The 12,668-nt window shown below is 39.1% G+C and overlaps 2 protein-coding genes and 1 long non-coding RNA gene across 4 annotated transcripts; 2 read left to right on the plus strand and 1 right to left on the minus strand.

The window, feature by feature from the left end:
* Positions 1 to 223: 223 nt before the first annotated feature.
* Positions 224 to 2,187, plus strand: zetaCOP (COPI coat complex subunit zeta). The gene is made up of 4 exons (XM_036816100.3): positions 224 to 287; positions 345 to 712; positions 1,282 to 1,372; positions 2,009 to 2,187. The coding sequence occupies exons 1-4, from the start codon at positions 270 to 272 to the stop codon at positions 2,054 to 2,056; spliced, it is 525 nt and encodes a 174-aa protein (XP_036671995.1). The 5' UTR covers positions 224 to 269; the 3' UTR covers positions 2,057 to 2,187.
* Positions 1,620 to 5,259, minus strand: LOC136116873 (uncharacterized). Its single transcript, XR_010653950.2, has 2 exons — positions 4,367 to 5,259; positions 1,620 to 4,314 (listed from the first exon to the last, which is right to left on the minus strand). It is a non-coding gene; the product is annotated as an uncharacterized lncRNA (long non-coding RNA).
* Galphaf (G protein alpha subunit f) lies at positions 4,138 to 11,781 on the plus strand. Of its 2 annotated transcripts, none has more exons than XM_065864434.2 (5): positions 4,138 to 4,262; positions 8,947 to 9,168; positions 9,481 to 9,649; positions 10,571 to 10,668; positions 10,794 to 11,781. In XM_065864434.2, exons 1-5 carry the CDS (start codon positions 4,240 to 4,242, stop codon positions 11,491 to 11,493), a joined length of 1,212 nt encoding a protein of 403 aa, XP_065720506.2. In that variant the 5' UTR covers positions 4,138 to 4,239; the 3' UTR covers positions 11,494 to 11,781. The 2 variants fall into 2 exon arrangements, with proteins under 2 accessions (XP_065720506.2, XP_036671978.2); XM_036816083.3 differs by lacking the exon at positions 4,138 to 4,262 and adding an exon at positions 5,984 to 6,301.
* Positions 11,782 to 12,668: the final 887 nt, after the last annotated feature.

Below are 12,668 nucleotides of genomic sequence, written 5' to 3' on the forward strand. Positions count from 1 at the left end.
CCATATCTTAATTCGTTTAAAATTAAGTAAATTTTAAAAAGTTTCGTTTTGTATTTTAAATATTTAAAAATTTGTTAAGCTGCGATGATGGGTTGTTTTTGAAATACATATTATTTTGACGCCAAGTAATATATAATCTAGCTAATTGTGTTATTGGACTTGGCTCTTTTTCTCGGGCTGAGAGCTAGCAGCACTGACTCTGTGGTATTTTTTAGCGGTCGAGGTGCGGTCCTACTAAAGTGACGTGTAAGACACGAAAACAAGGAAAGATGGACGGATTTATGATGGTAAATTGCAAAATACACAAATTATTGGCTTAAATTCACAACCAAGATGTGCCGCAGGACATCATCAAGGGCATGTGTATCATGGACAACGACGGCAACCGCATCCTGGCCAAGTACTACGACAAGAACATACTGTCCACGTTGAAGGAGCAGAAGGCCTTCGAAAAGAATCTGTTTAACAAGACGCACCGCTCCAACACGGAGATCATCATGCTGGACGGGCTCACCTGCGTCTACAAGAGCAACGTGGACCTCTTCTTTTACGTGATGGGCAACGCCTACGAGAACGAGCTGATCCTGCTCTCCGTGCTCAACTGCCTCTACGACTCCATCAGCCTAATCCTCAAGAAGAACGTGGAGAAGCGCCTGGTGCTGGAGAACCTGGAGATCATCATGCTGGCCTTCGACGAGATCTGCGACGGAGGGTGGGTATATCCATATATTGACAGTGATGGGAGGTGTCAGGGTTGAATACTAGGAGCTTCTAGGGTCCCTTTGCAAAGGGTATATCCTTAAGTACTTAAATAGCATATTGTTATTTATCTTAAAAGATGTTGTACCTAAATAACAATACGATTTAAGATGTTATACCTAAACAAGAATACAATATTTAGGTATAACATCTTTTAAGAAAACTAATTCAGGCTCGGCCAATTTTAAGTAAATCCAAAATAGTGATGTTTCTCAGATAAACCTATTTTTTAACATAGACCAACAATTTAAAAGAGAAAAAACTATTTAAACATGAAACCAAATGTTTGAAACCTTAGCTTTACCACCTACGAAGCTAGTTAGTCAATACAATCCTTTAGAAAAGCCTTTTTTATGTTCTTTAAGTATTATTGAAAGTATATAAACAAAAAAGGAGGAGTTATTCATATTACCAAGGTGAGTTGGTAACAAATGAATAGGTTATTATATCGATACTTCTCCCATCACTCTTCACACCCTTTCAATCCTTTTACATTTTATTTAATCCGTAATCTCTCAACAGCATTATCCTGGATGCGGATCCCTCGTCCGTGGTGAAACGCGTCGATCTGCGCAACGATGACATTCCCATTGCCGAACAGACCGTTGCCCAGGTAACTAACACACTAAATGGTCTCTTTTGGTAGCCTACTTAGTAGCTCTCCTTATTGTTGATAACGTAATAATAGGCGTTCGTACTTTAATTTGGTATTGTTTTGTTTCGTACTTTGATTACCTCCAGTCCGATATTTCCTCATTTAGTTGTACCCGCAATATGATCAAATAAATAAGCTCCAAATCTATGAGTTTCATGTAATTCATGTTTTTAAATTTACTTAATTTTATTTATTTTTCTGTAAGAAAGGGATCTATTTTAAAATGTAATTCTTAAAATTCGAATTATCAATTATATACCCGCCTTATATATTTTTTTCCCTAGAAGTATTTTAAAACTAATTGATTTGTAATAGCTAAACGAACTTTATGTGTTTTTATGTTAATAGTAGTTACTTAGAAGATCTACTTATAGTATAACATGTTCTTTTACTTTGTGTATATCGTTTTCACTTAGTTTTGATTACTTTTCCCCAAAATGCTCCCTTTCATTGTACTCTCTGATTGATCAAATAAATACATATGTTTAAAAAGTTCTGGAACTTTTCGCTCACTTTGATTTGGTTCATTAACTAATTGATCAAAATATCTGCTGACTATATGTATCTATATTCGTGTGTACTTTCTTTTTTTAGGTTCTGCAGTCGGCGCGTGAACAGCTCAAATGGTCCATTCTGAAGTGATGTGATAAGGAGTGGCGGAAGCGAGGGAGCCACTTCCGCACCGTGTTGTCGCAATACATTCGATTCTTCTTTTACCCCCAACTGTTTTCGCCTAGTTGTAAAGCATATTATAATACATACATTTAACTGGACAGCCCTGCACGTTTTTATTGGTTAACTAACAAATAACTCGCTTTGTCATAGTGTAGCTTTAAGCACCGATTAGCGATTGAGTTACCAAGGTCTTGAGCCACTATAAATCACTTGTACGTGGAGTGCAATCGGATTTTCAGATAAGGGGAAGCCCCAGAATAAACAAACCAGTCATCAATATGAACCGGATTTGCATAAAGCCAAAATAACTTCCCAGATGTAGTGAATTGAAATTAAGTGTATTAAAGAGTATTTAAAAATAGGTTAGCTGCTGTCTGCATTATTCTATCGCCTGGTAAACGCTTATCTGGGTACTTGATATACTTGAGTTCCACCATTCTTTATTTGCTTAGTCGAATAACTTTCACACGCAGCTATATAATTCCATAACTGACCCATGTAATGCAACGCTGATCGGTCAGTATTACAATGAGATAATGCAGGTACTATGTCACTATTTGAAATACAATCAGGCATATGCATATGAAGTAAGTCAAACCACTTACTTTGAGATACGGGGCAAAAGTATGTCGTAAACACGTGCCCACACAGTGTCTGGTCAATTGGTTTGAAGTGGGACCTAATATTAGGGGTATATTGGTTAGTGGTTCTGGGTTCTAGGGTTTGAAAGCCTCTTCACTAGGCGGTGCCAATTATTTAGCGATTAGGCCCAGCTAATCTCAACATCTTTATAATAGGGTGCATAAAAAATGTTATTTTCAGAAGAAGTCCAAAACGATTTTTAACAACTTTGTTTTCCGCCAAGCTCGATGTAAGGGCATTGGCATTTAAAGGTATATTGGTTAGATTTATGGCGATTACAACCTTTAAGTACAGTTCTTAGCTTTTGCAGACGCCATTAAAAGATTTAGTTATGAACTGATATTCTACGTTATAGCAAAGGAAGTGAGTTAATTGAAGGTTGTTTGATCGGGGGAATTACATTTAATCTTCAAAAGACCTTGTTTCGTAACTCTGTTTAATATCTCCCCAAAAAAAAGAGGCAGATAACCGTGATTCACTTGTTTTCGCCAGCTTTTGATCGCATGGCTATCATTCAACTTCAACCTGTTGCTCGTACATCATCCGCACCACCCATGAACCACAGACGTGCTCCACTCCCACAACCTCCCATATCCACCCCCCAACCCCCATCGTTCTTTAATCAAATGGTTGTCAACATTGCAGCCCAAACAAAAACAATCGCAAAATTAAGCGCCTCGCGTTTATCTGCCTTCTCTGCTGTCGAATTAGACAAATAACACCGAAGTGGAGAGCCAGTTGGGAGGTAAGTATGTACATAGCTACATACATCTATCAGCTATACGAGCGGTGATATCAGGACCGCACTTTTGATGGATTGCCCTGGGATCACGTTTGGGTTTTGTCGAAGACGCAAGGTCTCTGGAATTAACCGCTTACGTGGTTGCATGATGACAGGGGCTTGTCGGTTTGCAGATAGGATCACATAAGCTCTTCAAGTCGGTGGTAATTGGTCTGATATAATAACATATAACCAATATGTTGTAAGAATTCACTATAATAAATAGTTGGATAATTAAGAAACCTTGAAATAGATGATGCAATATTTTAGATGTATGGTGCACTTGATATTTGAAGCATTTAAATCCTTGACAAATCTAAAAGAAAAGGGAATAACATGTTATTGAAAAGAAAGTTAATTTACAATTATACTATTTCCATTGAAATTTAAAGTACAGTTAGGTCGTTAGCTCCCATTTAATTTATACCCAATATCGGGTTCTCAAGCATGCTCCTGTATTATCGCAGAGATTATTTCGGCAAAGAAAGAGGTTCCACATGATTAGCGCCACCGTTCCAAAAATGGGTTCCAATCGGATCAAGATTTACGATCGCGATCGCCAGTACCATCAGATTTATATAATGAGAACGCGATGGAGTATTAAAGAGAGGACTATTTGGCATTCAGTCGGTATAGTCAGTCATACGGTTTGGGTGTTTGATTTCGAATTCTTGTCTACTGAAACGGAAATCCACAACATCTTGAGAGGCGCGCCTGATACTGGGAAATGAATGGCGACTTGTTTTTCGGGTCTGTATGTGCATCGAACGATTGGCGTTAATTCCTTGAATTTCAATATCGTCTGTGGTAAACAAAATAGTTTAAATTCCATTCCGCAAAATCCATTAACAAACCTTCACGTGTGCAAACTAATTGAAACTGAACGAATTATGGCGAAATGACGGCGACGGGTTAAAGTTTCCGACTTTATTTTCTTTTGTCATGCCCACTTTACCCAGAAGTAATATCGAATGAGGGGGCCCGATCCATAAAATAGCTTTTATGGCTCTCAATTTGTAGGAAAATTTCGCACAATTTGACTTAATTGCAGGGCCATGCCCAAATGTCTCTATCTCGAAGCGTGACTCTTTCCCAGCTGCCAGCCAGACGAATTGTAAATATAAAATAAATCCATATAGAGGGAGGAGAGGAAATCAGAGTAGAATCACATTGACTGTCCTGATAAGTGGGTGGCTCGAGCAGTTGACGACCTTGGCAGTGGAGTGGGGTATCGAAGTGCCGCCCGGCAACTTCGGACACCACCCAGGAGGAATCCAAAATCAGTTTCATATCGGCCAATGGGTTCAACGTTCCCACAGATCGCAGTGAACCTCCCTGAACCGTGGCTGCCCTGATCTTTAGCAAACCCTTAATTTACGGTCTTTGACAGTGGGTCAAATCCTCACGGGATTGCCAGTTATCATCCAGTCGCGATAAGGTTTGAGTTCTGTTCAGAGCAGTCGAATTGAGTTGGTATGGTCTGGTTGTTTTGTATTCTGTTACCGAGGCCCTGTATTTTAATTACATGTTCTTTCGAGTGCCCTGTTTGAAGTGCAGATAGTTGCAAAACAATTCTTTCAGTATGCAAACAATAAGCCATCCCTTGTGATCCTCGGCTGTAATCAAGTATGGTACTAGTTTCCACTGAAGAGGGGAAAGTTCCATTCCAAAAATGTAATTGGTTAAGCACAAGTGCTTAACGTGGAGTAAAAATATTCCGAATATAGGTTGTCGATGGAAAGCTTTTCTATAAGCACGGTAATCTTCGTGTTCCATTATGATTGCGCTTTAAAAAATGCACTAATTTTACTTAAAGCAAACTTGAAGGAACTCTAGATAACATGGTTATAATTTATGAGCAAAACGTAATGGAATAATATTTTAAAATTGTATACTGCCACTAAATTCGCTAGAGACTTTAAATAGATAAAACAATTTAAGCCTGACTTTTCAAGCACATTTGTAAGTAAATTAAATATATTTATAAATTAATAGGAAAATATGTTTCTATGTTTTTTTAAAAACCATACTTATGTATTATGCCACTTTCACATATATGATTTTCTTTCTGTGTGCATCGGATCCATTATAGATAAGTTCTAGCTTACTCCTCAGTCCCTCTTTCGAGAATATCCATGATTTGGCAATTTCTGCATTTAAGAGATAATCGAAATTCATATTTCTCTTTTTAAATACTCTCTTCACCCATTGATTTGGTGACTTGTGTGTTCTATATGTTGAGCTACCCTCGGCCTGCTATCTTATCACTGATATTGTACATTCTTACTTTGAACACCCGTACAAGCAATTAACAAACGATTCGCGGGCTATACGACTCCCGAACACCCCATAGCCCCCAAAAACACCCAACCACCCACTCAGCACCGCTCACTCTCTCTCTCTCTTTGGGGACCTTATCTCGAAACTGAATGGAAACGAACTGATATTTAAGAATTCACCCCGTTCGCTGTGACTTTCAGTGCTGTGTGATCATAAAACGGTGTTAGACCTGTTCCGGCCTTAAGCGAATAATAAAGGGAACCCTGAAAATCACAAGCAACAGCAAGAGTTCAGTCATACAGACAAATGGATATTATTATAGCAGTGACAAGAACTCAAGTGCTCGATAAACACATTCCTGACCTAAGAAAACAGAAACTCAGTGGAATCCAAAGTATTTAATAACATATTGTGTACCAGTGAAAAAAAAGTGGAAAAATAAAGCAACAGCACAAAAATCGTAATCGATCGGGCACAATTGATACAACACTCAGAAACATGAAACTAAGGTGGGTGTCTAGCTTCTAAGAAAGTGGGTCTATGGTATATATGATTAACAATATATGTAGCTCCTATCAGACCAGACTTCCATTTCCGAAAAGCCCCAAAATCACAGTTCTGTAGCCCCAAAATGGGAACCTTCTATCAGCATGATAAGCTAAACCAAAGAGGAAAGTAACTTTTGGTGTACAGGTTTTCATATTATTCCTATCTGTGGGCGGATGATATCATTGCGGAATATCCAATACTTTTCCTTCTATATTTGGCTAAGCTAATCACACTTTTTTGGGCAACCCAAATCAGACTGCACGTCGGGGAGATAATGCAAATTAACTTTATCGGAAGACCACAAAACGTTTGACCTTTTCATGCTTATAGTTCGAGTTATTATTTTTATTGCATGGCGGGTTCACGGTATATAAATAAGATTTAAACTAAAAATTAGTTTGGAAGCTTCTTAAGGTATACAAATTTCAACCAAAAACAGCAAGGAATTGAGGTCAATTGGCTCTTAGGATAAACATATTTCGGAAATCGCCCTTCTATGTGCTTCTCATTAGTCTCACCTCATGGGGCTGATGCAATCTCTTCTCTGCGATTCTCATCTCCCACCTGACTGACTCATGTTGGTCTTCCAAGTTATATAAATTAGAAATAAACAAAAAATTAGTTTGGAACTTGACAGCTTCTTAAGGTATACAAATTTCAACCAAAAACAACAAGGAATTAAGGTCAATTGGCTCTTAGGATAAACATATTTCGAAAAACGCCTTTCTATGCGCTTCTCATTAGTCTAAGCTTATGAGGCTGATGCAATCCGTTCTCTGCGATTCTCATAACTCCCACCTGACTGACTCATGTTGGTCTTCCAAGTTAATTACCTGGTCACCGAAATATTATCTGTGAATAAATTATACAATTTTATGGTTATTTGTTTAGATTAGCCACAAGTTCCATTTGGCAGCTGTCAGGCCAAGTAATGTTTATTTGTTTTTACCAATCGATCGAAACTTTGTTAGGCGGTATAGTTTCTTGTTGCTATCCGCGGTTAGGGGGGAGGTCAATGCCCATATGGTTTCAGTCCTTTGTTGTAAGCTGTCATAAATATTTTTGCCATATTTATAGGGCCTGTTAAAATCAAGTAAGAAATTACAGTCGGCACCGTAAAGATAGCCCACACTCACCAAAAATTCCCAATTTGTTCCTGATTCGATTGGCCACCGAAATTGTGGGAAACATTCTTGATTAACTTTAATAAATTAACCGTAAACTTGGTGGCTTGGTTATGAAGAAGAAAACATCACTAAAGTCAGTTCTGCGAAGGGTTTCACCATATATGTATTTATGGGAAATGAAGGATCAGGAGAGCTCATTGCTTTCGGCTCGATAAGGAGCGGTTCGTATCTGAAGTGGCGGGCGCCGTCGATAAGGTTAAAAATTGAAAATCAGCCAATGGTCTTGAGTAAGTTTTGGCAATCGCCCAATTAGAATTGCCGGTCATAAAATTGCAAGCGCCCAGCCCCAATTCCCGATTCCCCCCTCAAATCGATCTCTCGATGAGAATGATTTTCACCTGACTCGGTGGCGCTATATAAAGCAGATATAATTCCAGCTTGAGCAAAGTACGTCCATTTGGGCACCTGCTAAAATTTTTCCATGGTTCCAATTAGTGCAATTAATCGGCTAATTAGTTTGCCTTACAATGTGTGGTTGAGGTTTTGAGTTTGGAATGCGGAGTGATGTCTGGCGATATCTTAAACGTGATCCAATCAAAGTCTCAATAACCCAAATACACATTAATGAACCTCCATTGATAGCTACTTTAATTGCTTTTAATTGATTATGATTCAGAAATTCGGTATGAGGGTGAAGTGATCTGTTATGAATCTATTAATTTTACAATTTGGTTATGTTGGAAGTTTAGGAAGTTCTTCTTTTAGAATTAAACTTCTTCGTCTTTAAAAATCAATAATATCAAGGCCATAGCTGTATTTCAAATACAACATTCTCCTTAAGTTTACTCCCACCTTTAATATTGCATTTACCAGTTCGATAATTGCATTTTTATGTCTTGCAACTTTCGTAATGACTCAGTAATGACGCTAAGTATTTACACTTTGATATAAAACTTAAGTACAAAATTCCCGCATCGTTGGAATGAGATTGCAATTAAGTTTGCTTAGTTGTAATTAGTATGCATTTTTGAATACTTCGGCCTGTTTGCCAATTCTATTTTCCAAATAACTGCAGAACTCACTGAACTCGGAGCTTAATTAAAGTTTGTACTACTGTTTCGTGTAACTGGCAATCGGTGTTTGAAAAGCCGCCGGGAATGCGTCAGATTCGGTTTTTACCAGACACCAACGCCCTGGAACCCCCTGATTTTTACCCCATTTCGGGTCCATTGCGGTTTTATCTATTGCGTATTTTCCGTAGTAGTAGAAAAAGTACACGTTCTCGTATCTTCTTCAGTCTCTGGCTTCTGTGTGCTTTTAATTAAACATACATCAGGTCTTGGTGGGTGACGGTCTTTGGGGTGTAAGTAAATATTTTACTTTAGCTATATATAGACCTTTGATCGGCGTGTTTTTCCTTAGAAGTCGGCAAACAACCATCTAAGTAAATTTGCTTTCTCTTCTTTTTGCAAATGCAGACTTTTGCGGTGTTTGCGCCAACAGCCGGCGAAACCAGCGGCGGTAATGGGCCAAAAGGAGGATCAGCTTCAGGCGGTTCATGATCACCATATGCTCAAGGACATGTCCAAGGGCGTCCGGGACACCACCGTCAAGATCCTGCTCCTGGGCACAGCCGAATCCGGCAAAACCACCATCATCAAACAGATGCGAATACTGCACATCAACGGGTTTACCGACGAGTAAGTTTCAAAATAATCCTTGCCTGAACCAGTTGGGAATTATAGTACTCTAAAGCACAAAGCTCTTTAAAAAACACTTTTAATTTCAATAACAATTTAAGAACCCACGAATAATAATAATATCAAATGATAATATAAATACATGATTGGATAATAATAATTAAAAATATTTTGAAAAACAAAATTAAAATGATTAGAATAAAGCTGTTATAACATTTTTGTTTTAATCTTGAGAATCAAATTTGATTTCAATATAAGTAGAACATATATTTATTCGAGTATACTCAAGGTCTTTATTTCTTAAATTTCCAGTGAGCGGCGCGAAAAGATCCCCGAGATATATCAGAATATCCACGAATCCATTCTGCAGCTAGTGGGCCAGATGGAACTGCTGGGGATCGATTTCGGTAGCTGTACCAGCGAACGATCGGCCGACTATATCCTCTCCCTGCCCGGATTGGCCCCCGAGTATATGAATGAGGTGAGTTTCGGTCCCGTCACGTATCCGTATCTGTATCTTATCCCTCGCTGCACTTCACATTCTGTTGTCGTGTTGTCGCAGTTGGAAATACATAGCCACTCGTGGTCGTTGTCGAAAAAATCCAGGCAAACGACTTTGAAGTCGCTGAGACTTGGACTTGCGTCAAATCCCCAACGGCTTTCGATCGAACTTCTTATCAGGCGGCGTCGAATTGATTGATAGCCCATCCATTAGGCGGCGTGGAATGTCTAAAAACTTTCCAAACAAGTGTTTTGTAAATCGGACTTCCTGGCCCAACCTTTGCATTCTTTTTTTTTCAAGTTTGCCGCAGCTGCAGCGGCCTTTTGAATATGATTCATGCCACTCATGCTCCTCTACCTTTGCCAAATATGTATATCTACATCTAACCAGTGGTCATTATATGGCTTATGATAAGATTACCAAGGTTGTTTAAAGTCTCCAAGTGGGCGGGGCGTTTGGTAGATCTAGATGCCAGTCATTCATTATTTATGTTTTATGAGTAGGTAATATGAGTAATACCAAGCATAAACAAAAAGAATACCGAATTTTAGAATTTCCATGCTTTCCCCCGAGTTTATGACAGCTGCTGAAAACGTGATCAGATTACGTGCAAAATTATTGCTTTTCTTGGGAAAGACGTATTAATATCAGCCAAAAATAAACAAATGAACTATACCCTTTTAAGAGCTCTATATTAATAAAGAGTTTATGACATTTATATGGCATATTCTTGTCGTTTTGACCTACATATATCATAAAGTTAATTAGACAGTTTTGGGTTAGCTATTTGTATTTGGCTATCTTAGTGCCTTTTGCAAACTTCCGGTGAAAAGTTGACGTACCTTTTATCACATTATAATAAACAATACTTAATGTTGGTCTACTTTTTTATATTTTTAGGAGTACTGCGACCACGTCACTACTTTGTGGAACGATGTGGGCATTCGTGCCTGCTACGATCGCTCGAGTGAATTCCCTCTATTGGATAGTGCCAAATAGTAAGTATCACCAACTCAAAAATATTCAATTATTTAAAGTTAGAATTCATTTAACTTGGATCGAAATATTTTTAAAGATCCTTAAAAAGTACCTTTTACTAAAGTTATACTTCCTTTTTCTTCAGCTTCCTGGACAACTTTACGCGGATCAGCGATGCTGAGTACATTCCCAGCACCGAGGACATCCTGCACAGCCGGAAGATCACCACTGGCATCTCCCAAATCACGTTCCGCGTTCCAATTCCCAAGATCATGGGTGGAGGCGAACAGGAGTTCCGAATGTATGATGTCGGTGGCCAGAGGGATCAGCGGAATAAATGGATCCAAGTGTTCGAGGGAATTCAGGCGGTACTATTCCTGATCTCATGCAGCGAATTCGACCAGAATCTGCGTGAAGATCCCACCCAGAATCGACTGCAGGAGGCCTTGAAACTCTTCAGGGCCGTCTGGCAGAATCGATTCCTCGCCTCCGCCGGATTAATCGTGTTTCTCAACAAGTACGACATCATGGAGAGGAAGATTCGGGCTGGCAAGCACATTGTGGACTACTTTCCCGAGTACGAGGACTTCTGCAAGAGGCCGCAGCAGGACAATTGCTTTGACGAGAGCGACTGGACGAAGATGTTCATCAAGCAGAAGCTGGTGGACATCACCCAGGAACCGTTCAAGCGCCACTCGCGGAACCAGGTGGATCTGGGAACCTCGGAAAGGGAGTGCTACTACCACTTCACCGTCGCCACCGATACGCGCTGCATCCGTGATGTCTTCTGCGACGTCCAGAAAATGATCCTTTCGGAGAATGTGTCCGGCATGGGTCTCTTCTAGTTCTGATCCGGAAACGGATCGAAGAGCTTCTCAATAAAAATAAGGGGGTCTTCTCGCAGCCCCCACCAACTGTGATGTAGTAGGCTATGACTTAAGTAGCCATGTAGGACCTTAGATCGTAGTGGCATTGTAGGTTATACGTTGCCTGGTATAACGCTTTAATATGTTTAATTGAAAGGATTCCGAAAAAGAAGCCTCTCAAGGAATGCTCTCACTACTCTTTCCACTACTGTGTAAACTCTAAAAGAATATAGTATTTATAATAAAACCAAACCTCTCCCCCTCTAATTTAAAGAATTTTTATTGGTACTCAGATTCTATTTAAGAAAGTCTTTTATACATGAAAGGAATGTTCTATTTATTTCGTTACAAAACAAGTTGCATACTTAAAAGGGCGTACGAGAGTTCAAAAACGTAAGATTTCGTTTAAAAAGGGATAACAGAAAACTGTCTGAACTGAAAATATTAGAAAGGAGAACACATTAGTGTAGTATTTATAAACTTAAGGATTAAAATATTGAAAAACTTCAAGAAAATCTCATTTGGTGATTTAAAAGGACCTGACATATAGGTTTCAACCACCGCTAATTTTTGAGCAAAGTTATCCACCAATTAATAGTAGTATATTTTTTGGTATTTTGAGATCCGATCCCGCTCTTTTCCAACACTGTTAGGAAATGCTTTAACTTATTATTTTGATGTTGACAACTTCTTAGAACTTTGGTTACAAACATATTCTGCTTGGCCGCAGCCTGGCTGAAAAAAAACACCAAGGATACGAAAAAGTACCAAGATCTCGGAGGGGTATTAAAATAAATCCCATATATAACTACAGCTAACAGCCGAATCACAGGCAAATACGAGATAGATTTTTGGCTTGACCTGCTTAAAACGGCAAAATATCCAGCTAAAAGTAAGCGGGAAAGAGGAGACCATTGCATTTCCAGCGAATACGAGATGGTTTCCTTCATACGAAATCGTCGTTCCCTGCTCACGAAACAGCTTTAAAAGCGAGCGCCACGTTTTTCAGTATTATTGTGTTTGAACGTAAGCATACGTAAGCAACCCCAAGGGTCGGTAAAAAAGGGAGATAGCAATAACGTTAGTGTCGGTAAACAAGCGAGATAAAAGATTTCTGCAGCGCAGCCGCAAGAGAGCGTGAGCGAGATAGAGAT

The sequence above is a fragment of the Drosophila suzukii genome, chromosome 3 (genome assembly GCF_043229965.1).
Source record: "Drosophila suzukii chromosome 3, CBGP_Dsuzu_IsoJpt1.0, whole genome shotgun sequence".
Lineage (NCBI taxonomy): Eukaryota > Metazoa > Arthropoda > Insecta > Diptera > Drosophilidae > Drosophila > Drosophila suzukii.

Excerpts from the sequence above, each read along its gene's own strand:
- zetaCOP (XM_036816100.3), top strand. Across the intron at positions 713-1,281 it reads GACGAGATCTGCGACGGAGG|CATTATCCTGGATGCGGATC; the intron begins GTGGGTATATCC and ends ATCTCTCAACAG. Across the intron at positions 1,373-2,008 it reads CCGAACAGACCGTTGCCCAG|GTTCTGCAGTCGGCGCGTGA; the intron begins GTAACTAACACA and ends TTCTTTTTTTAG.
- Galphaf (XM_065864434.2), top strand. The coding sequence starts at position 4,240 with ATGAATGGCGACTTGTTTTTCGG. Across the intron at positions 9,169-9,480 it reads ATCAACGGGTTTACCGACGA|TGAGCGGCGCGAAAAGATCC; the intron begins GTAAGTTTCAAA and ends TTAAATTTCCAG. Across the intron at positions 10,669-10,793 it reads CTATTGGATAGTGCCAAATA|CTTCCTGGACAACTTTACGC; the intron begins GTAAGTATCACC and ends CTTTTTCTTCAG.